Source organism: Argiope bruennichi, chromosome 9 (genome assembly GCF_947563725.1).
Source record: "Argiope bruennichi chromosome 9, qqArgBrue1.1, whole genome shotgun sequence".
NCBI lineage: Eukaryota > Metazoa > Arthropoda > Arachnida > Araneae > Araneidae > Argiope > Argiope bruennichi.
Genome location: NC_079159.1, coordinates 26,014,119 through 26,037,138, shown reverse-complemented (window position 1 = coordinate 26,037,138; position 23,020 = coordinate 26,014,119). Strand labels below are relative to the sequence as shown.

Genomic DNA, 23,020 nt, shown 5'->3' with positions numbered 1-23,020 from the left:
CGATCTTTTAAATATCCCAACAGCCAGAAATCGCAAGGATTCAAATCAGGTGAACGAGGTAGCCACGCATTTCGGAAACATCTGCTAACTATACGATCCTCACTAAAAGTTTGGTGAAACAGTAGTGTAACAGAATAAGCAATGTGAAGTAGTGCCCCATCTTGCATGAATATTGTTGAATTGAGGCCGTTTCTATCTTGAAAAGCAGGGATCATATTACTTTCTAAAATTTGAGTGTAACTAGTGCCTGTTACGGTACAGCGAACAAGCCATGTTGGTGTAGGACTTTCGAAAAAAAAATGGACCAATAATAAACTTAGCAGTCATACCACACCAAACTGTAGCACACGTTGAATGTAAGCGTTGGATGCGTTAGATGAGCCCCATATCCTACAGTTATGGGTGTTGATTTGTCCAGAAAAAGTAAAATCAGTCCACAAAATCTTTCGAATAATGATTTATCTTCATCAGTTTTGGCAAGAATGAAGTTGGCAAAATCAATTCTCTGTTGTGGATCGCCTGGTTGCAAGTGCTGCAAAATTTTAATTTTATACGGACAGCATCTTAAAATGTAGCGCAAGACCTTGCGTACGGTCGCCCATGGTTTTTATAAAGTATTTGCTACACTTCTAGCACTTACAGTTCGCTAATCCACTAACTCTGAATCAATTGCTCTCCAAATCTCTTCCGCAACTTCCTGATTCACAGATCTTCTTCCTCTAGTTCCAGGAAGCACTCCTGGAACTAGAGGAAGAAGATCTGTGAATCAGGAAGTTCTTTTGCTATCTTCAAATGTTTAATCATATTCTTTAAGCCATTCACAGATATCGGTCCTTTTTTAAAATCTTTAAGACGGTGATATTCTTTGAAAGCAGCACTATAATTGCTATTTTTTTAAATAATATTTTTGTAATAACACGTTCTACCTTTGACAAAGTCATGGCTATAGCTTAAAGATAAGTGATTTTTATCATTAGAAGGTTTTTAAAATTGAAGTGGTAATCATTTTTATATAGTACAGAGCAAAAGGTTTTTTATAATCTGCACTGCAATAAATTGCAAAACTTGAACTAAAATTTTTTTATAGTGTAATTCATTTCCCCATGTTGTAAATATAACATATATCAAATTTCTTCAATATACTCCAAATAGTTTTTCATTTAGAGTCCTTCAAACACTTGGACTTTAATTATAACCACCCTGTATATATATTGTCCTGATTGCACTATGTATATATATTGTCCTGAAAGTTAAGGACAGTAATCATGCAAAATCTAATCTGTACATCTAAGTTTTAATATAAATCAAATGTATACTTTTTAATAAACAAAACAATATATATATTTTTTTTTTAATTTTTATATTTTAAAATAACTGTAACATCAAAATAAATTACTTAACTACTGCGTCACTATTATTTTATTCTATGATTTCACAATTTCGAATACAAGTTTAATAGTTGATTTTTATCATCGCGCATAATGATCTGCCAAGAATTTATGTAATAAGGATAAAAAAAATGTGTTGTTCTTAAAACTTATTTTGTTTTATTTTTAAGTAATTATACATGTCATTAGTGCATTTACTCTCTATCTATACTCTACTCCACAAATACTCTAATGTATTTTTGACTATTAAATTCATGGAATTTTCATAATTTTATTCAAAAAGTATATTGTGTAGATATGTTCTTTTCAATCATTTTGTGTGAGCATTTGAGATAAAGTTTGGAAACTAATTAACTAATGAATTATTAAAGGAATCTTGAATTAGTAACATTATGAGAGGATAGTCCGTGTGAATTTATGGCCCTTTACGTTACTTATTCGAGCACAATTGTCCAATTTTTCAAAATTAGCAGCAAACTTTTCCACACCTGTTCATATGAATAGACAAAGGAAACCTTAAACAAGACAAAGATGAGGTCACATCATATTTGAATCCCGCAGTGTAGAGACACACAAGCGCCACTTGGCAAATACTGGAAAGCGGCCATCGGATCTTTCACTTCGAAAATATCTTGGGGGAATGCACTCACTCCATTTGCAATAAGCAGAGCAACCAACACCAAAACTACAAATTCACCTCTACCATACATTAACTCAAAAGAACTGACTTTTTTTTTTGTCGTGTGACTATTTTAAACCAAATTTTTGCACAGTGGCTTCTGAGAGTAGACACTTGATCACTCGAGGCCAGAAGTCTGACTTCTAGCTCAAATCAAGATAGCACATACACACTAGCTTGCACAACCCCTTATTACAGGGGGGCTCATTCACGCACCTCATAGAGAAAACACAAGGAAGAGAACAACCATGCCCGAACCGGGACTCGAACGCAGTACACCTAGATCACGTGGAAGTCGCGCTACCCCTAGGCCAGGACGCCGACATTTTTTTTTATTTACTTGCTAATAAAGCATTTTCAAGAAAACTATTAGGGATTACAACGATTTTTTTGCCATAGTTCTTTTTTGCAAAATTATTGACATTTTCGATGTCTTTCCTCAGTTTTAATTAAATTTCAATGTTCATTTTCGCTGCTATGGCAGCTAGAATGAACTATTTGGCACTCAAAATGTTAAAGGCTATAGTTTGCATAATTTTCCAAAAAGTATCACTTAATGCAACATTTACATTAGCCACTTAAAAACTAGTTGCTTTTTCCACTTAAGAATTCAAATTCGCTTAATTCAATTCACTTAAGAACTAAGAATTCAATCAAATTCAAGCAATTTAGCATTTGGATATTTAGCTAGCTGGCTATCCCTTTAGTAACTGGGTGACAACAATAAACATATTATGTAATTCGTTATTAAGTTTCTTTTCCATTAGTATGATTTTTTTTCCATAAAAGCTGCTGCTATAGCTAGAAGCATCTTCATAATTTTGCGTTCTGTACTCGAAGATTTGTATAGTTGCTAATATTCTTTCATAATAATATGGCATGGTTAATTCATAATGATGTCTGGTTTGGAAGAAACGTAGTGATTATTTTAGAACGAACTTCTTAATTTATCAAATGACGAAGATGACAAATGAGATTTCCATTAGCTTATCGAACTTCCTCTTTAGATATTTTTTAGCAGAACTTTCGAAATTTCCCATTTGTGTTCACGTAATTTCATGCTATAATAAACAAAATAAACTATTTTTTGAAATCAGATATGCTTCTTTGTTGTTGTTGTTGTTTTACTATATACTTACTTCAAAATTAGTAAAACAATCTGGTAACTAACTTCTCTTCTAAAATTTATTTCTAGACTAAAAAGAAAAAGCAATTCTCTTTTAAGGTCGTAATTATAAATGCCATTGTAGCATTGGATTAAGAAAAGCTTTCACGGAGAAGAACAATAGAAAGAGCATTGATGACGGACAAGTGACAACAAGATAGTGATACAGTTTTAATTTGGTTTCTATGGATGTAGTATTAAACAGGTGGTTGGTTTTAGTTAAATCCTAAATAAATTATAAATCATAACTGTGTTGGAGAATTTATATAAAGTAATTTTTTCAAAGATATACAAATACGTTTAACCAGCTCATATAAATAACATTATGTTGCCTTTAATTAAGAAAAGTTTTCACGGAGAAGAACGATAGAAAGAGCATTGATGACGGACAAGTGACAACAGGATAGTGATACAGTTTTAATTTTGTTTCTGTGAATGTAGTATTAAACAGGTGGTTGGTTTTAGTTAAATCCTAAATAAATTATAAATCATAACTGTGTTGGAGAATTTATATAAAGTAATTTTTTCAAAGATATACAAATACGTTTAACCAGCTCATATAAATAACATTACGTTGCCTTTAATTAAGAAAAGTTTTCACGGAGAAGAACGATAGAAAGAGCATTGATGACGGACAAGTGACAACAGGATAGTGATACAGTTTTAATTTTGTTTCTGTGAATGTAGTATTAAACAGGTGGTTGGTTTTAGTTAAATCCTAAATAAATTATAAATCATAACTGTGTTGGAGAATTTATATAAAGTAATTTTTCAAAGATATACAAATACGTTTAACCAGCTCATATAAATAACATTATGTTGCCTTTAATTAAGAAAAGTTTTCACGGAGAAGAACGATAGAAAGAGCATTGATGACGGACAAGTGACAACAGGATAGTGATCCAGTTTTAATTTGGTTTCTGTGAATGTAGTATTAAACAGGTGGTTGGTTTTAGTTAAATCCTAAATAAATTATAAATCATAACTGTGTTGGAGAATTTATATAAAGTAATTTTTTCAAAGATATACAAATACGTTTAACCAGCTCATATAAATAACATTATGTTGCCTTTAATTAAGAAAAGTTTTCACGGAGAAGAACGATAGAAAGAGCATTGATGACGGACAAGTGACAACAGGATAGTGATCCAGTTTTAATTTGGTTTCTGTGAATGTAGTATTAAACAGGTGGTTGGTTTTAGTTAAATCCTAAATAAATTATAAATCATAACTGTGTTGGAGAATTTATATAAAGTAATTTTTCAAAGATATACAAATACGTTTAACCAGCTCATATAAATAACATTATGTTGCCTTTAATTAAGAAAAGTTTTCACGGAGAAGAACGATAGAAAAAGCATTGATGACGGACAAGTGACAACAGGATAGTGATCCAGTTTTAATTTGGTTTCTGTGAATGTAGTATTAAACAGGTGGTTGGTTTTAGTTAAATCCTAAATAAATTATAAATCATAACTGTGTTGGAGAATTTATATAAAGTAATTTTTTCAAAGATATACAAATACGTTTAACCAGCTCATATAAATAACATTATGTTGCCTTTAATTAAGAAAAGTTTTCACGGAGAAGAACGATAGAAAGAGCATTGATGACGGACAAGTGACAACAGGATAGTGATCCAGTTTTAATTTGGTTTCTGTGAATGTAGTATTAAACAGGTGGTTGGTTTTAGTTAAATCCTAAATAAATTATAAATCATAACTGTGTTGGAGAATTTATATAAAGTAATTTTTTCAAAGATATACAAATACGTTTAACCAGCTCATATAAATAACATTATGTTGCCTTTAATAAAAATAAGTTTTCACGGAGAAGAACGATAGAAAGAGCATTGATGACGGACAAGTGACAACAGGATAGTGATACAGTTTTAATTTTGTTTCTATGGATGTAGTATTAAACAGGTGGTTAGTTTTAGTTAAATCCTAAATAAATTATAAATCATAACTGTGTTGGAGAATTTATATAAAGTAATTTTTTCAAAGATATACAAATACGTTTAACCAGCTCATATAAATAACATTATGTTGCCTTTAATTAAGAAAAGTTTTCACGGAGAAGAACGATAGAAAGAGCATTGATGACGGACAAGTGACAACAGGATAGTGATACAATTTTAATTTTGTTTCTGTGGATGTAGTATTAAACAGGTGGTTAGTTTTAGTTAAATCCTAAATAAATTATAAATCATAACTGTGTTGGAGAATTTATATAAAGTAATTTTTTCAAAGATATACAAATACGTTTAACCAGCTCATATAAATAACATTATGTTGCCTTTAATTAAGAAAAGTTTTCACGGAGAAGAACGATAGAAAGAGCATTGATGACGGACAAGTGACAACAGGATAGTGATACAGTTTTAATTTTGTTTCTATGGATGTAGTATTAAACAGGTGGTTAGTTTTAGTTAAATCCTAAACAAATTATAAATCATAACTGTGTTGGAGAATTTATATAAAGTAATTTTTTCAAAGATATACAAATACGTTTAACCAGCTCATATAAATAACATTATGTTGCCTTTAATTAAGAAAAGTTTTCACGGAGAAGAACGATAGAAAGAGCATTGATGACGGACAAGTGACAACAGGATAGTGATCCAGTTTTAATTTGGTTTCTGTGAATGTAGTATTAAACAGGTGGTTGGTTTTAGTTAAATCCTAAATAAATTATAAATCATAACTGTGTTGGAGAATTTATATAAAGTAATTTTTTCAAAGATATACAAATGCGTTTAACCAGCTCATATAAATAACATTACGTTGCCTTTAATGTTAAAAGTTCTTTCACACTGGTCCGGTTACTTTTATCAAAACAGCACGTGATGGAGTTTCTAAAAATGTTTTTTATTCAAAAATGTAATAAAAACGTTAGTTATTTTTAGCCCAATTTTGTCATGGCATTATTCTTTTTAAAGTGCGGAAATTTTGAACTTTCAATTACAAAATATATGATTTTTTTTGAAATTGTATTTGTAAAATAGATCATATAAATTTTTAGAGCTTACATTTTTAAATTACATTCTTAGTATTTTTACTTAGCATTTTAAAGTAAATTACATTCTTAGTATTTTTACTTAGTATTTTAAAGTAAATTACATTCTTAGTATTTTTACTTAGTATTTTAAAGTAAATTACATTCTTAGTGTTTTTACTTAGTATTTTAAAGTAAATTACATTCTTAGTATTTTTACTTAGTATTTTAAAGTAAATTACATTCTTAGTAAATTACATTACTTAATAAATTACATTCTTAGTACATTACTTAGTATTTTAAAATTATGTTCTGCTATTTTTAATGGGACTCATTCTTTGACCATTCTAACAAATTTTTAAACTTAAATATTTACATTCTGGCTTTAAATAAAAATTAAAATAATAAAAATTTCTGAGACAAGTTATGCTCAGAAATATTTAATTATTTATCATAAAAATATAAATTTTATTTTATTATAGTTGATATTATTTAAATTAAATAAATATTCTAACTTATTTAGAATATTTATGACATATTCTTGAAATTTATAATTATTATTTAAAATTTCAATTGATCAATGTTATTTGAATTGAAGTAATTTTTAAAAACCAATTTGTACATAAAAATAAAATACAACGGAAAATTCTAATTTAAATGCGTAAAAAAAAATATTTCTCTAATATGAATCAATTGCTAATGCGAAATAAAATGATTATTTATTCCCAAATGCATAAATGTAGTAATTTATACTGTAACGAACGTAATTGATATTATTATCATTATTTGATTTTCGAGGATATTGATACACTCCTGCATTTTATTTGACTGTGTTTAATTCCTATTTTTTATCCATGTGGTTAATTCCCTTATTTATTTAACGCTTGCTATCCATGTGGTTAATTCCCTTATTTATTTAACGCTTGCTATCCATGTAGTTAATTCCTTTATTTATTTAACGCTTGCTATCCATGTAGTTTATTCCCCTTATTTATTTAATACTTGCTATCCATGTGGTTAATTCCCCTTATTTATTTAACGCTTGCTATCCATGTGGTTAGTTCCACTTATTTATTTAACGCTTGCTATCCATGTAGTTAATTCCTTTATTTATTTAACGCTTGCTATCCATGTAGTTTATTCCCCTTATTTATTTAACACTTGCTATCCGTGTGGTTAATTCCCCTTATTTATTTAACGCTTGCTATCCATGTGGTTAATTCCACTTATTTATTTGACGCTTGCTATCCATGTAGTTAATTCCCCTTATTTATTTAACGCTTGCTATCCATGTGGTTAATTCCCCTTATTTATTTAACACCTGCTATCCACATGGTTAATTCCCTTTATTTATTTATCACCTGCAGTCCATGCGATTAATTCCACTTATTTATTTAACATTTCCTGTATAATCACATGACCCTCTTAGCATTTCCGTCATGAAATAGCAAGTAAAGGGTCCCCTAATTAGGTAGGTTATAAGAATCACAGGCTTAACCACGGCATAGAAATGTTTAACAAATTTTAAACTATTATGAAGAAAATAATTCACAATTTGGCACATTTTAAATCATCATTGCATCGCCCAATCATTTATTTTTGTCAGAAATATTGCTGATGATAATTTGTGTTCTAATGTGTAATTGCCTGTTCTCTTTCCACACTTATTTAAACATCCGTAAAATCACAGAACTTTTCGCATTAAATCCAACCCAACTTCCGTAAGTACATTCTCTTTGAAAAGGATGTACACCATTACCCGCATTTCACAAGCCTTTGACCAAGCACTTTCAGATTTGTTGTTGAAATAAAGAGACTTATTTTAAATGACAACCATTACGAGCATCAGGCATCTTGTAGGCTTAAAATCCTTGATTAGCAATTCATTAATGGATCTCCTTCGTTTAATGGCATGTTTGTTCATCAAGGAAATATATTTCGGAATTCGTCAGCGTTATTGCAGAGTTTTCGAGTTAAATCTTACTTTTAGATTCTTGGAATTTGCTTCATACCTTACATAAATTAGACATATTAAAAAGCTTTATAAATTTAAAGTTTCGCTATTTTTAATACAATTAATTTACAAAATAATAAGCTACAATATATATATATATATATGTGTGTGTGTGTGTGTGTGTGTGTGTGTGTGTGTATAATGATATTTTAAACTCTTAATTTAATCCAAAATAATTTTCAAAGCTTTATCTTAATTTAGCCCATGGTAATTTCATTCTCTTACTTCTTGATCCAATTTCGCTTTTTGTTTAATTAATTCAACAGAAGCTTTATAAAAATGAAGCGCCATCTATTCCACGTGTCTAGTGAAAATGATCCCTCCGTTGCCCTTCTAATGGTCAACACTGCAAAGTCAACAAGGACGGAAATCCCATGTTATATAAGGCTAATGATCATTTGTTTCGGCCCTTCCTGACTTCTGCTTTTGTTGCGCACTGTTGAAGAGAACAGGGAACTCTGTGTAAAGATTGCAAAGGCTACAGATAAAAGAAAAGAAAGAAAATTCCGCAAACTTCAGACCCGCAGTAAGGGTAGTTTGTTTCCAAAAGTTCTGACCCTCCCATGAGTTCATTTTTCATGAAAGAGGGAGAAAACAGGAAATAAAGACACTAATGTTCTCTTTCCTGCATAATGTCTTGCAGAGTAACATTATTGGAGCATTCCAGCTCTATGGATGTTAATACAATAAGTATACGTTTTTTAACATAGAAAAAAAAATGTATGATAAACAGTTTAAGATACAGCCAACAAATTAACATTGAAATTATTTTTCTAACAATTATTTTTTTACTAGAAAAAATTAACAAAATTCCTTGAAAAAAAAAAGGCCTTTGCATAACGTGCTATAGCTCAAAATTATTGATCAGCGTAATTTAACGTTTTATCTATTACTAAAAACGAAGATTAAGAGTGAATCGTAAAAATATATTTTGTTCCATTGATAATTAAATTTAACGATTTTAAAAATGAGTGAAGTTAGGTGTAGTGGGACACTGTGCAGCAAAGGGCTAAAAAAGTTGTTTTATAACTACATTTACAAGTAGTAAAATAGGTGTACTTTATGAGAAATAATATAAAGAAACTTAGATTAGCCTGTAATCCGAAATTTTAAATTCCAACTAACTATACGAAACACAAAAATACATTTTCAAAAATGACAACTAAAAAAAATAATCAATTTATTTTTAAATGTAAGAATTTTCTCAAACATTAAAAACTCAAATTAATAATTAAATGCAAATTAAGAAATTAAACGATTATAGATAAAAGTAATAGAATAAAGTCAAATGATATTAAGGGAATTTCCTCATTTTTAAAAATTTAATTTTGGTTATATTTTTAACTTAAAAAATATTTTTTTTCAATTTTCTGTTTAAAAACTTACTTTTCATTCAGATAATTCCAGCACATATTTTCCGTTTATGAAAAGATTATCATCAGTAATATGTTTTTCATTCAAATTGTTAATTAGATTTTAGATAAAATATTAACAATGTTTTAATTTGCAATTACATAGGAAAAAAAAAATAAATAAATTTTACGCAGATTAGCTTTTACAAGGTTTCTTCATTTTTTTAACATAAAATAAAAATAAAATTGCTTCCAAAAGAAGAAAATATTTGTCATTCATTATTGCTAGTTGTTTCATAATTAATTTTAAGATAAATACAATTTTTTTCAGACTCTATGAGAGAGCATGAAATAAATATTTTACATTTTAATCGAATTTACTAATTAAATTCATTAAAGCTAACATATTTTATTTTTTATAATATTAAACTAAATATCAAAATTTGTAAGTTTAACATCGAATAGAAGTGTGTGCTGTAAAAAAAACAATAAATACACACTTGGAAATAAATTGAAACATTGGAAATTATGCTAGTTTATATATATTGTTACGAATCTGTGATGCGCCTTCCCAGCATAGTTGGTTCCATAGGAGGTCTCAGAGCTTGGCGACAAACTTGGCGACGAATTTGGCGACTTTGGCGCCAAAATAGATTATACCCGAAACATCGAGATTTTTCCGTCCAGTAGGAACCGAGATACGTCTCGAACGTTCCTGATTGGTTGAGAGGCTTCTAGCCCCGCCTCCTGAGACCTATAAAAGGAGCAGCCTGCAGCTGCTGGGGTCGTCGTGAATTGAGTCAGTCGTAGTCGGATGCGACAGAGAAGAGAAGTCGGGATCAACGGTGAAGACTGGTCGGAATCGACACTATTATTACATTATATATATGTAATGATATTTTAACTCTAATTTCAATTTAATTAATTTTCAAGATTTTATCTTAATTTTGCCCGTAGTAACTTCATTCTAAAATATTCTCTTATTTCGTGATCCAATTCCACTGTCTCTACTTAATTCATTCAAGGAATTCATTCAAGCTTTGTTAAATTGCTGAATCAGCTAAAATCTAACTTTCCCACACTGCGCGTGAAGAGGCAAAATACCGCTGATGAGGCAAATTCTTTTTTAAAATCTCCCTGTGTTTCCCCTACCTTCTCCGCGCGTGTAACGAAAATCCCTATCAAAATCACGTAATATATTAGTACTATGAAGAAATATTTTCCCTATCAATTTCTCTGATTATATAAGACCAGGTATAAAATGTCCAAGAGCTTTTTCCTCATTCCTTTCTGTGTCGTTCTGTGTGCTCATCGCTGGTACATATGCCTGCTTCTTCAAAATGAAATAAAACGACGTCACGTAATTAAAAGTATCTTCACTGTCTTCAAACTGCATTCTGCTTCACATAAAATAATTCTTACTATATATATATATATATATATATATATATATATATATATATATATATATATATATATATATATATAGTTATCTATGCAATTGTCGGATATATTTGCGATTAAATGTATCAACGTATAATCTGACTACTTCTCTTCCCCCTCGAGTGCATTTTTCATATTTCTTTTCATTATTTTTGTTTTTGTTTGACAAAATTTCTCTTTGCTATTGCTTAACACAAAAAGAATATAGGTGATAGCACCAGAACATTCAATTTTAAATTCAAGTTCAGACAGAAATGACAATGTAAGATGTTTACTCTGTTGTTTTTGGAATATTCAGCTTTGATTTTTTTGTAAATTACGCTAGAAATTCCTTTACAATATCCACTATATTCCATATTCGAAATGGAGACACAGAAACAAATAAACAGAACATAAAAAAAGTAGGGAGTTTGAAAAGTATTTCTTTGACACTACGTCATATTATAATTCAAGATCATATTTTTTCCTTAGTTTCTTTTTCCAATTCTCATTATCTCAAATCAACTGGATTTGTATATATTTTGTCATTTATTCATCGCAACGTTGAAATTTAAATTAAGTAAAGCATTTAGCCCCTTTACTACCAGCAATGCCCAATTCTACCAAATTCGGTACCAATGGGTCTTTTCTTGACCATTTTTTTTCAAGTTGCGGGATTCAAAATGTAAAGCATTATAATTAATGCAACGCGACATAATTAATTAAACAAATTATAATTAATGCAATGCATTACATTTATTATAATTTGATTTAAATTTTGCACCCCTCGTTTGAAATAGAAATCTGTTTCAAGCTGACCAATTAGTACAGAACTTTCAAGATCGGTTTGAGCTGAATTAATAGTGAAAGAGTTAAAGCTACCGCCTTGGCAATTTACTATCCTCTATTATGATTCTGGTTCTGTACTTTTATTCATTTTTATTCAGATTTTAATAAAATGTTATTTTTATATGTGTATCCATAAGACTTTGTAAGAAAGTTTAAAGATTGTCCAACAAAAAAAAGCTGTATCCTTCCAGTTGTTTTTATTCACTATGGAGCATAAAATAGACATGGTATTGTATGATATTGTCAGGAAAATACGGGATCAGGTCATTGGTATTTTGTTACAATTTCAGTATGGTATTATAGTAAATGGAAAGGACAGAGGTTATTTAGATGTTTATTGAATTTATATCTATAAATTAAAGATCAAGATTTCGAATAATTTTCATTTACAAACTGTTTCCAAAGCTAATAATTTATGAATGATATAATAAGCGATTCTTGAAGATTTTAAACATGAGCTCTTGGATTTGATTGGAAATCTCATACAAATTCGATATGCTGCTCACCACCGACGTTACGTTCAGTCTAAAATAAACTTATGTGATTTCTTTATTGAAGAGAAAATACAGGAGGTGTAAAGCCTTTGCTTCACTTTAATAATTTTTAAGTACAAAGATATTTTTTCTAACAATAAACAAATACACAAAGAAAAAGTTAACGATTTAAATTTGAAAAACGAGCAACATAATATAAGTTTAAAAAAACGTTTTCTTAAAGCATTGACTATGGTTATTAAAACCATACTGTTACTGTCACTTTTAATTCAGATCTTCAAATTTCTTATCGAATCTTATAATTTAATTTCTTGATTTCAATTTCTGCATTGAACAAAACGCTATTTGAAGACTTGTTTCAGAAACATACAAAATTATCGTTGTGTTATTCCTAAAATACTTTATTGACTACTGTACTTCTTAATTTGAAATCTTTATTTCAAGTTAAGTGCTAATTAATTAAATTAGTTGAGCATCCAATAACGTTTCATGAAAAAAAATCAAGCGATTATTAAAATTGCATGCACGGGACATCGTTTGTGGAAAATCAAAGGTACTCATATTATAAACGATTTAAAATCATTGCATTTGAAAATAAATTAAGTTTAACAAAGTAATCCAAATCTAAAACTAATTTTATTGCATTTCAATTAAATATCTTTTATATATGGGAAAATAAAGAAATAACCAACCAAAATTTTAGAAACCATATGAAGATAAAATAGAGGAATTTAAATGCCATTGAGTAAAAATATGAAAAATATAAATAAAGTTTATATAGCTTTTATCATAAAATTGTTGTAATTGTTGTTGTTAAATATAAAATTCTCATAGATTGAAGTCCTAGTTAGGAACTACATTTTTAGTAACTTGATTAGAATATAAAAAAGTTATTCTCAATAAACTACGGATTCTTATAAATTGATAATGTTTACAATTTAACAAATAATTTTAAATATTTTCAGTTGTCTATGAAACAAAATATTTGTTTTAAACTATCGTAAAATCTTTAAAGTCACTGTGACCATAAAAATTTCAAAAGTTAAAAAAAAGTCTTTGAAGAGAAATGCCAATATTATTAAAAATAAATATATTATATTAGTTGCATTTAAGATAGACAAATACACGATTATATTTCTACATCAGCCGAAACTGTACTTAAAAATCAAATCTATGGATTCAGTTTTATTTCTTCTACAAAGAAAATATAAAGAATGAACTTAAAATTCGAACAATGGTTAGAATTTTTTTTTCTTTTTCTTCACACCGTCTCCTTTATATTCTGTCTTTATTTGGCCAGAAGAAAATTCTATTTTTGAATCAATTTTATTTCAAAGCGGATTAACTTTTCTTAGGAACTAACTCGGTAGAAAAGTTTCGTCAGCAAACTGTCCAAACAATACATCATTTAATTTCCTGTCTTTTTTTTCTATTGTCGTTCAAACGAAGCCCTTTTTTCCCATTCCAACATTGATATTAACATTCCGCACTTCATTTTGGAATATTAAAATCACATATTTTTGAACGAGCTTGAAAGGTTTCTTTATTTAAATAATCTTTTCTCGAGAAATAATCAATTATACTTATACGCCTCAAGAAATTTTTCTGCAAAAGATGCATCATTTTACGTTGGTTTCCAAACTAGCTTTAGTTATATGTGCAATTTCAGAAGACATAATCTTTCTTATATTGGTACTCTTTTCAAGTAATGATGAATAGGGTATTTGTTCTAGAAAAATAGATAAGGGCAAAATCAAGATATTGAAGGATTAATAAGCATATTTTAAGAGATTTATTTAATGGTTGATTCTACAATAATAACTTCATTATTACAATACGTTTGAATGATTTATGTGTTTGGAAACTGTAAAATAAGCATTCTTTTTTTGTTGAATGATGAATATCTGTAGATTTTCAAATATTTTTGCTTTTCATGATAGACATCATTAAAATTTTATTACAATGCATTAATGCAGTGGAAATTTTTATTTGAGAATTTCATATTACATTTCAAAGATTTGATGTTTATATTTTTGAACGTTTATCTTTTTATCATTAGATTTTAGATGTTTATCTTTTTCATCATTAGATTAGTTTTGCATGACTTCTGCTTTTGGAAGCTGTAAAATAAGCATCATTCTTCTTTTAAATGATGATTATAACACTCTGTAGATTTTCAAAGATTTTTGCTTTTTATAATAAGCATCAATAAAATTTTATTACTGTTCATTAATATAGTGGGAACATTTATTTACGAATTTCTTATTACATTTCAAAGATTTGATATTTATCTTTATAAATCTTCATCTTTTCATCATTAGATTTTGAAAGTTTATCTTTTTCATGATTAGATTAGTTTTGTATGATTTCTGCGTTTGGAAATTGTAAAATAAGCATTATTCTTCTGTTAAATGTTGATTATAACTGTTGCAACGGGAAACGAACAAACTTTATTCGTTTTCGTAGTTTCCTGTAATTCCTTTTTTTATTATTATTTGTTTTTTTTATATATGTATGATGCATCTGTTCATTTCCGGTCTGGTGGCGCCAGAAGGGATTATTATTTATATTGGGTTTTTTGTAATTTAACAGTTGTCTGTTAGAACTCCTGAAGGAGTACTTGTAATTTATAAAACTGGATTAAAAAATGTTAAACAAAACGACCTCACTGCTTTTGTCATGTGGAGAAGTTATTGGATATTTTTAGGGTAGGCAAGCTCTATCCCGGACATTTTGGCTCGAACTTTGATCAACAGAAAGGTATGTGGATTCTTTTTTGTTGATCAATAGAAATTAAAGAACATCAAATCCGCAATATGGCATCCCTGCCGGGATCAGAGCGTGATAAGTTTTTGATAGAATTTTATGAATAAGCATTTGAAAATCGAAACTTCGATTTATTGGAACATTTTCGAACATGTTTAGAACTTTATTTAGATTTGAAAATTAGAACATTTTAGAACTCAAGAACAATTTCGGTTTCAATTTTGAAATATTAGAACTTTTTCTAACCAACTGAATTTGGTGCTTAGAAAATTAGATTTCCTTTTAGAATTACTTGCAACTTGAAGCAATAAAAAGAACTTTTGAAATATTTATGAATGGTTGGATTTCTGACACTAGCATCAGGAATATTTTTAGAAACGAAACTGAATTTTTATGTAACTTCAATTTAGAATTTTAGAATATTTGAATTTTTATGAAACTTGAATTTAGAATTTTAGAATATTTGAATTTTTATGAAACTTGAATTTAGAATTTTAGAAAATTTGAATTTTTATGAAACTTGAATTTAGAATATTTGAATTTTTATGAAATTTGAATTTAGGAGTTTTGAATATTTGAAATCTTGTGAATTTATACTTTTGTATATTTATAGAAACTGAATTTTAAATGTGCTTTCTATTTGAAATTTTGAATATTTGTTTTTGAAATTGATGAAATGTGTAAAAATTGAAGTATTGTGGGGAATAATTTATTATTGAAATTGAATGCTTAGATTAGTAAAGAGTATTTTTTGAGTATTTAAAATGTCGGAACAACAGCAATTTGATTTGTTAAAACGAAAACGGAAGTCTTTACGCACCGCGGTAACGAAAGCTGTAAACGATTTAGAAACTGAATTGGCTAATGAACAATTAAATTCTGAAAAGTTAGAGGAATTTTCGGAAATTCTTAATTGTAAATTCGAACAATTGTCTATAGTTGATCAACAACTTGAGCCTCTTTTTAATACAGATAATTTTGAGGAAGAATTTGAAACGGCGCAAGAATATAGAGATAAAGTTTTACTTTGTCTGTTCCGCACTAAAAAGAAAATTAATCATGTTGTTAAGTTAAACTTGGATAATTCGTCATTAGTAGAAAACACGGCTTCGACTATTCCAACAGAAAACTTTCTTCCCCAGAATGTTGAAAGTATCAAAATTAAAATCCCCAAATATCATATAGCCAGATTTTTTGGCGATGATGCCTCTAAGTGGCTGACATTTTGGAACAGTTTTGAAACGGCTGTACATAACAATGAGTCATTAAATAAAGTCGACAAATTTAATTATTTAAAGGCTCATCTTGGAGGATCTGCATTAAATACCGTAGAAGGATTCCCTATTTCAGCAGCTGCGTACGATGAAGCAGTTCAATTATTGAAAGAACGATTTGCAAGTACTGAAGTATTGGTTCAAGCCCATATGAATAAAATATTATCTTTACCACCATTAAAAGATTCTAACGACATTCGGTCCTTCCGACAATTTGTTGATAACTGTAATGTTCAATTGAGAAGTTTGGAGTCTTTAGGAATTTCAACCTCACAATATGGAAGTATCTTGTGTCCAATAATCATGAAACTTATTCCGGCTGATTTACTTTTAGAATACAATAAATCAGAAAAACAAAATTCAGGTTCTAAAATTGAGGAACTGTTATCCTTCATTACTCATGCCTTAGCTGCCAGAGAAAAAACGCAGTCTATTAACAAAACAAATAAATCGTGTATTGAATTGCGTAATCGACGTATGGAGTTTAAATCCCATGATCGCGAAAATAAAAGAATAAATCAAAAAGGTATCTCTACTGCTACTGCTAATGAACTGTTAGTGACTCCTCTCAATGAAAATAGAAACAAAACGAAGAATAGCTGTGTCTTTTGTGAATCGATGACTCATACTACGAATAGCTGTGGACGTGCGATGACAGATCTTTCTCTACAGGAAAGAAAGAATATTTTATTGCGAAACGGTTGCTGTTTCAATTGCCTTAAAATAGATCGGCATCTTAGTAGGAATTGTCCCATAAATAAAACGAAATGTGAATTTTGTTCAGGATTACATCACAAATTTTTATGTTTTAGACAGCAACACATAGAAAGAAAAAATCTGGTTCAGACTGGGTCGACAGATCTAGGTAATCAGAGTGAAGGAGAAGTTTTTTTACAAACTTTGGTTGTTTACATCAAAAATGGTAATTGTGAAAGGCTAGTAAGGGCAATTTTAGATACCGGAAGTCAGAAGAGTTATGTTTCGCAATACATTGCTAAAACTTTGGGTTTGAAGAGCCTAGGAAAACACAAGGTAACGCATGGACTTTTTGGCGGTCAACAAATGACTGAAGTGCATGATAGATATTCTATTAAATTATGTAGTCTGGATAGAACTTTTGATTTTACTTTGGAAGTTAACGATCAGAAGAATATATGTTTAGGAATATCTAGAATTACTGACCATCGTATTTTAAAGAAATTAGAGCAACTTGATATTTTTATAAGTGATTCTACTGTGAATAACAAGCATTGCATTTTTGATAAAAACGTTGATGAAATTCATATTTTGTTAGGAGCGGACATAATAGGAAAACTATTTACGGGTGAGATTAAACAAGTATCTAAAGGTCTCACAGCAGTAAATACAAAATTGGGATGGACTGTTATGGGAAAATCGAACTCTAAATCCACTTTTGAATCCAAAAATTCATTACTGGTGCATTCTTTGCTTACAAATCAGACAAAAATTTCGGACCTATGGGAATTAGATTCTTTGGGAATTAAGGATCCAAGTGAAAAGAAAACGAAACTTGAGTTGCAAGATCTTACTTTAAAACATTTTGAGAATACGGTCTCGCAAAATGAAGATGGTAGATATTATGTATACATTCCTTGGATCGATGGACATGATAAACTTAGTGATAATTTTCAACTAGCCGAAAGAAGGTTGAAAAATACTGTAAGATCTCTAAAAGGTAATGGTAGACTATTAGATTATGAGCAAGTGTTTTTTGAATGGGAAAATGAGGGGATTATTGAAAGGGTTAATGAAAATGATCATGACAAAAATAAGAAAATTCATTACCTACCACACAGACCTGTGTTCAAAGAAAACTCTACAACCAAAATCCGCCCTGTATTTGATGGGTCCGCTCGTCATGGACACTTTTGTTCTCTGAACTCTTGCATTGAACCAGGACCTAATTTAATTGAAATAATACCTGCAATCTTGAATAGGTTTCGTTTAAGAAAGATAGGAGTAATATCGGATATTCGTAAAGCATTCTTGCAAATCGCTTTACACGAAAACGATAGGAACTTTCTACGTTTTTTGTGGTGGGAAGGTGGCGATCATGAAAAGGTTATTATTTATAGACATTGTCGAGTAGTCTTTGGAGTATCATGCAGTCCCTTCCTGCTAGCTGCAGTATTAAATTTTCATCTAAAACGGGCACCTGAGCATTTGAAAGCTGCAGCTGAAAAGCTACTAGACTCTATGTACGTTGACAATTGCGTAACGAGTGTGGAAACATTCGAAGAATACTTGTCTTTTCAACGAGACTCTAGAGAATTGTTGGCATTAGGAAATTTCGACTTACGTGGTTGGAGACATAGTAACATGCATTCACCTATTTTGGAGGAAAGCATTGAACAACATGATCTCTATTCGCCCGAGGTACAAGTTCTTGGTCTTTTGTGGAATGTGGAAAGAGATACTTTGTCCGTCTCTTTCAAAGAGCCCGTTCTTGAAGAAGGACCCGTTTCGAAAAGAAAAATACTTTCCATTACTCATCGAATTTTTGACCCAATTGGAGTCACCTGCCCTGTCACTCTAATTCCCAAACTGATTCTGCAAGAGTGCTGGAAGATGGAAGCGTCTTGGGATTCTCCATTGCCTTAAGACATCGAGAAAAAATTTGAAATTTGGCAGCGTCAACTTAAAGACTTGAAAGAATTAGAAATTTCACGGAGGCGGTCACACCTCGATCTTAAAGACGCCAGCTTGTCACTAGAGGTCTTTTGCGACCCTTCAAAATTGGCTTACGCTACGTGCGCATTTCTTCGAGTTGAGAAAGATGGCAAGGTGACTTGCCAATTAATCCAAGCACGATCAAAGGTTGCTCCTTTGAAAGGTATTTCTATCCCAAGATTGGAATTTTTATCTTGCATGATCGGAGCAAGGTTAGCTGATGCGATAAAGAGAGATTTGCATTTGGAAGATATTGAAAGCACTTTCTGGTCTGATTCAATGGATGTTCTACATTGGAAAAAAAGAGAAGGCCCATGGGCTACCTTTGTTGCTAATAGAGTGGAGGAGATAAGAAAACTATCTTCTGTGGAAAATTGGAGACATGTACCTGGTATTTCTAACCCAGCTGATCTCCCATCGAGAGGATGTACAGTGAGGACCCTCATCAAAAGTCATTGGTGGGAAGGACCTGATTGGATCAAAAGGTCGAAAGAAGATTGGCCAAAATCTGCTCATTTTCCAAATATGGAAGTGGTTAATTCAGAAAAGAAGAAGACTATTGTAACCGCTTCTGTTTTACAACTTGAGGAAAAGTATTATCATCGATTTTCATCGTATGTTAAAATTGTCCGAATTACAGCTTGGCTTTTAAGGTTTCTTAAGAATCTGAAGAATGGGAGAAATCGAAGAACAGTAGGTCCATTGAATTATGATGAAATCAAGAAGGCTGAACGTATTTTGCTGAAACAAGTGCAGTTAGAAGCCTTTTATGATGAGAACGACAAAAGGTTAAAATCTTTACAAGTTATCAAAGACTCTGAGGGAATTCTAAGAGTGAAAACCAGAATATTTTTTAGGGAAGACCATAGAGATTTTCGTCTACCCATAATTCTTCCTTCCGATCATCCTGTTGTCATGACTCTCATAATGTATGAACACGAACATCATGGACATTCTGGAGTTCAAATGCTTATGTACCATCTTAGGGAAAATTACTGGATTTTGAAGTCAAGAAAAGCTATTAAAAAAGCTATAAAGTCCTGCATTATTTGCAATAGATTTGATGCAAAACCGGTTTTTGTTCAGGAGGGCCTATTGCCTCAAGACCGTGTGGGAGATGCTGAAACTTTCGAAATCGTTGGATTAGATCTAGCTGGACCTGTCATCCTTAAAGAAGAAAGAAAGGCTTGGATTTTGATCCTAACTTGCGCGGTTTACCGTGCAGTCCACCTCGAACTTTTAACTTCAGTATCAACTGAAAATTTCCTACTAGGTTTGAGGAGATTTATTGCACGAAGAGGTCGACCATCTGTCATCTATTCAGATAATGGTACAAATTTGAAAAGTGCTCATCGTCTACTGAAGGAAGTTGATTTCGAAAAACTGAAGAATATTGAAGAACTAAGTCCTATTTCTTGGACTTTTATACCTCCAAATGCCCCCTGGTGGGGAGGATTTTGGGAGAGACTTATCGGCCTTATGAAGCGCATTTTAAGAAGAACTTTAAGAAAGACATCTTTAAATCATGAAGAAATGAACACAGTTCTTTGTGACTGTGAAAGAGTAATGAATTCAAGACCACTTACTTATGTTTCGGAAGATGCCGAAGATTTGGAACCCCTTACTCCAGCAATATTCCTGCACAATATTAGAGAAACCGGTGTGCCTGATTTAGACCTAATTGAAGAAACTAAGTTTAATAAAAGATTGGCCTACCGAAACAGAATCCAAAAGGATCTAAGGAAACGTTTTCGATCGGAATACTTGGGACAATTGCGAGAAATACAAAAGGTAAAAAGAGAAACTGCTTTATGTATTGGAGACATCGTTTTGGTTGAAGATAATACCAAAAGATTGAACTGGAATTTGGGGAGGATTTTGAAACTGTTTCAAGGAAAAGACAATAGTTTGGTTCTTTTCTGCGTCCTGTGCAGAAATTATATCCACTTGAAGTGAGCGAAAATGATAAACCTGTTGAACACAATACTAATTCTCCTCTAATTTCAGGTGCTAATAGACGAGAGACTTTTCCCATCTCTTTAGATAGGAAGACTTCCCTGATAGAGCCCCCTGATGGACTTCCACTTCCTTCTAAAGAATCTGACTGTGGAACCGACATGGAGCCGACGATGGATTCTTCGCCTCTCCTTCCGAATGAAACTTCTCATCCTGTCTTACCTGACGGAACTGAAAAATTGGAACCAAGGCGATCCCGTTATGGACGATTGCTGAGACCTGTCCAAAGACTATGAACTTTTATTTGAGTTTATGAACAGCTTATAAACTCAAAGTGGGGAGTGTTGCAACGGGAAACGAACAAACTTTATTCGTTTTCGTAGTTTCCTGTAATTCCTTTTTTTTATTATTATTTGTTTTTTTTATATATGTATGATGCATCTGTTCATTTCCGGTCTGGTGGCGCCAGAAGGGATTATTATTTATATTGGGTTTTTTGTAATTTAACAGTTGTCTGTTAGAACTCCTGAAGGAGTACTTGTAATTTATAAAACTGGATTAAAAAATGTTAAACAAAACGACCTCACTGCTTTTGTCATGTGGAGAAGTTATTGGATATTTTTAGGGTAGGCAAGCTCTATCCCGGACATTTTGGCTCGAACTTTGATCAACAGAAAGGTATGTGGATTCTTTTTTGTTGATCAATAGAAATTAAAGAACATCAAATCCGCAATAATAACTCTCTGCAGATTTTCAAAGATATCTATTTTTCATGATAGACATCAATTAAATTTTTACATTAATGCAGTTAAAATTTTTATTTGATAATTTCATATTACATTTGATTTTGATCATATTACATTTGATTTTGATCATATTACATTTGATTTGATTTACATTATATTAGATTTAATGTTTATCATTTTAAAAAGCGTTAATTTTGGTTCCTCTTACCCTAAGAAACATTGAAATTCATAAATAATTTTTCTCTTGGAACCAAAATAAATTTAAAATATCAAATCTAATATTTTGCAAACTATAACTTATACAATTATTCTTATTTAGATATATTTTACAGGTCTCCTTAAAATGTTCCCGTATGCTTTGCAATAAATGAACTTGCGTATTATTAACTGCATAATATTGGTTGACAATAATTATGAAAAAGACTATGAGCATACAATCTCCGACAATTAATACAACACTTTATACACAAGTACCAGAGAATAGATTGTGTAATTTCAGGTACTTTCCTTCTGGTCAAATGGATTTAAAATTTGGCATAAATTGTAGTTATAAAATGACTTACCGAATTTATCACATTTATGCCCTTGCTTTTGATTATCGCATTTCCATGCTCCTTTAAGAAAAAAGCCAAATAATCAATCTTATAATGTAGTTTCAAATTTGATACATATCTGCAGTTTTCATATTTAATTATGTTTGCATCAAATCTTATTCATTTAGCTCTCTTTTTTATGGTTATACTTTTACATTAAAATCGGACAGCCGGACATATAGACTTTCTAAAAATGGATTTCTCCCAAAATTTCATGCAAATAGATTAGGAATTGATACCATTTAGGCCATATACCGTATTTCATTCATATACAAAATACATCCGTAAACAAAGCGTTTTTGAATTACTGTGTTCTCAGACAGACATATTTCATAATTTTTTTTGTTTTCAAATTTACGGATTAGTCCGAAATGTATCATTTCGTCATAATCTCGAATTTATATTTTTTTAACAATAACAAAAAATTACATGTATTAGTAGTGAATAGCATATAAGCCAGTTAACAACTACGCTACCCAAGCAATTGCTTTTGTAATGTGGTCATGTTACTGGGCTGCGAGCCACAAGGTCTCTGGTTCTATCCTCGCCCATTCCAATCCGCGCATTGGTGACCTCGGCCAATGAACCTTCAACCTTCGTACAGCTGTTATGGCGCTATCTACCCACAGCAAAC

The 23,020-nt window shown here is 30.6% G+C and overlaps 2 protein-coding genes across 2 annotated transcripts; both read left to right on the top strand.

The window, feature by feature from the left end:
- The first annotated feature begins 15,890 nt into the window (after nucleotides 1-15,890).
- Nucleotides 15,891-19,022, top strand: LOC129984908 (uncharacterized). Its single transcript, XM_056094860.1, has one exon. The coding sequence runs from the start codon at nucleotides 15,891-15,893 to the stop codon at nucleotides 19,020-19,022; it is 3,132 nt and encodes a 1,043-aa protein (XP_055950835.1).
- A 267-nt stretch (nucleotides 19,023-19,289) lies between these two features.
- On the top strand, nucleotides 19,290-21,343 carry LOC129984907 (uncharacterized). The gene is made up of 2 exons (XM_056094859.1): nucleotides 19,290-20,882; nucleotides 21,026-21,343. The coding sequence occupies exons 1-2, from the start codon at nucleotides 19,290-19,292 to the stop codon at nucleotides 21,341-21,343; spliced, it is 1,911 nt and encodes a 636-aa protein (XP_055950834.1).
- Nucleotides 21,344-23,020: the final 1,677 nt, after the last annotated feature.

Bases quoted from the DNA above. Each gene is read 5' to 3' on its own strand.
- LOC129984908 (XM_056094860.1), top strand. From the start codon at position 15,891: ATGTCGGAACAACAGCAATTTGATTTGTTAAAACGAAAACGGAAGTCT.
- LOC129984907 (XM_056094859.1), top strand. From the start codon at position 19,290: ATGATCGGAGCAAGGTTAGCTGATGCGATAAAGAGAGATTTGCATTTG. The intron at 20,883-21,025 runs GTAAAAAGAGAA...CGTCCTGTGCAG, and splicing joins AATTGCGAGAAATACAAAAG to AAATTATATCCACTTGAAGT.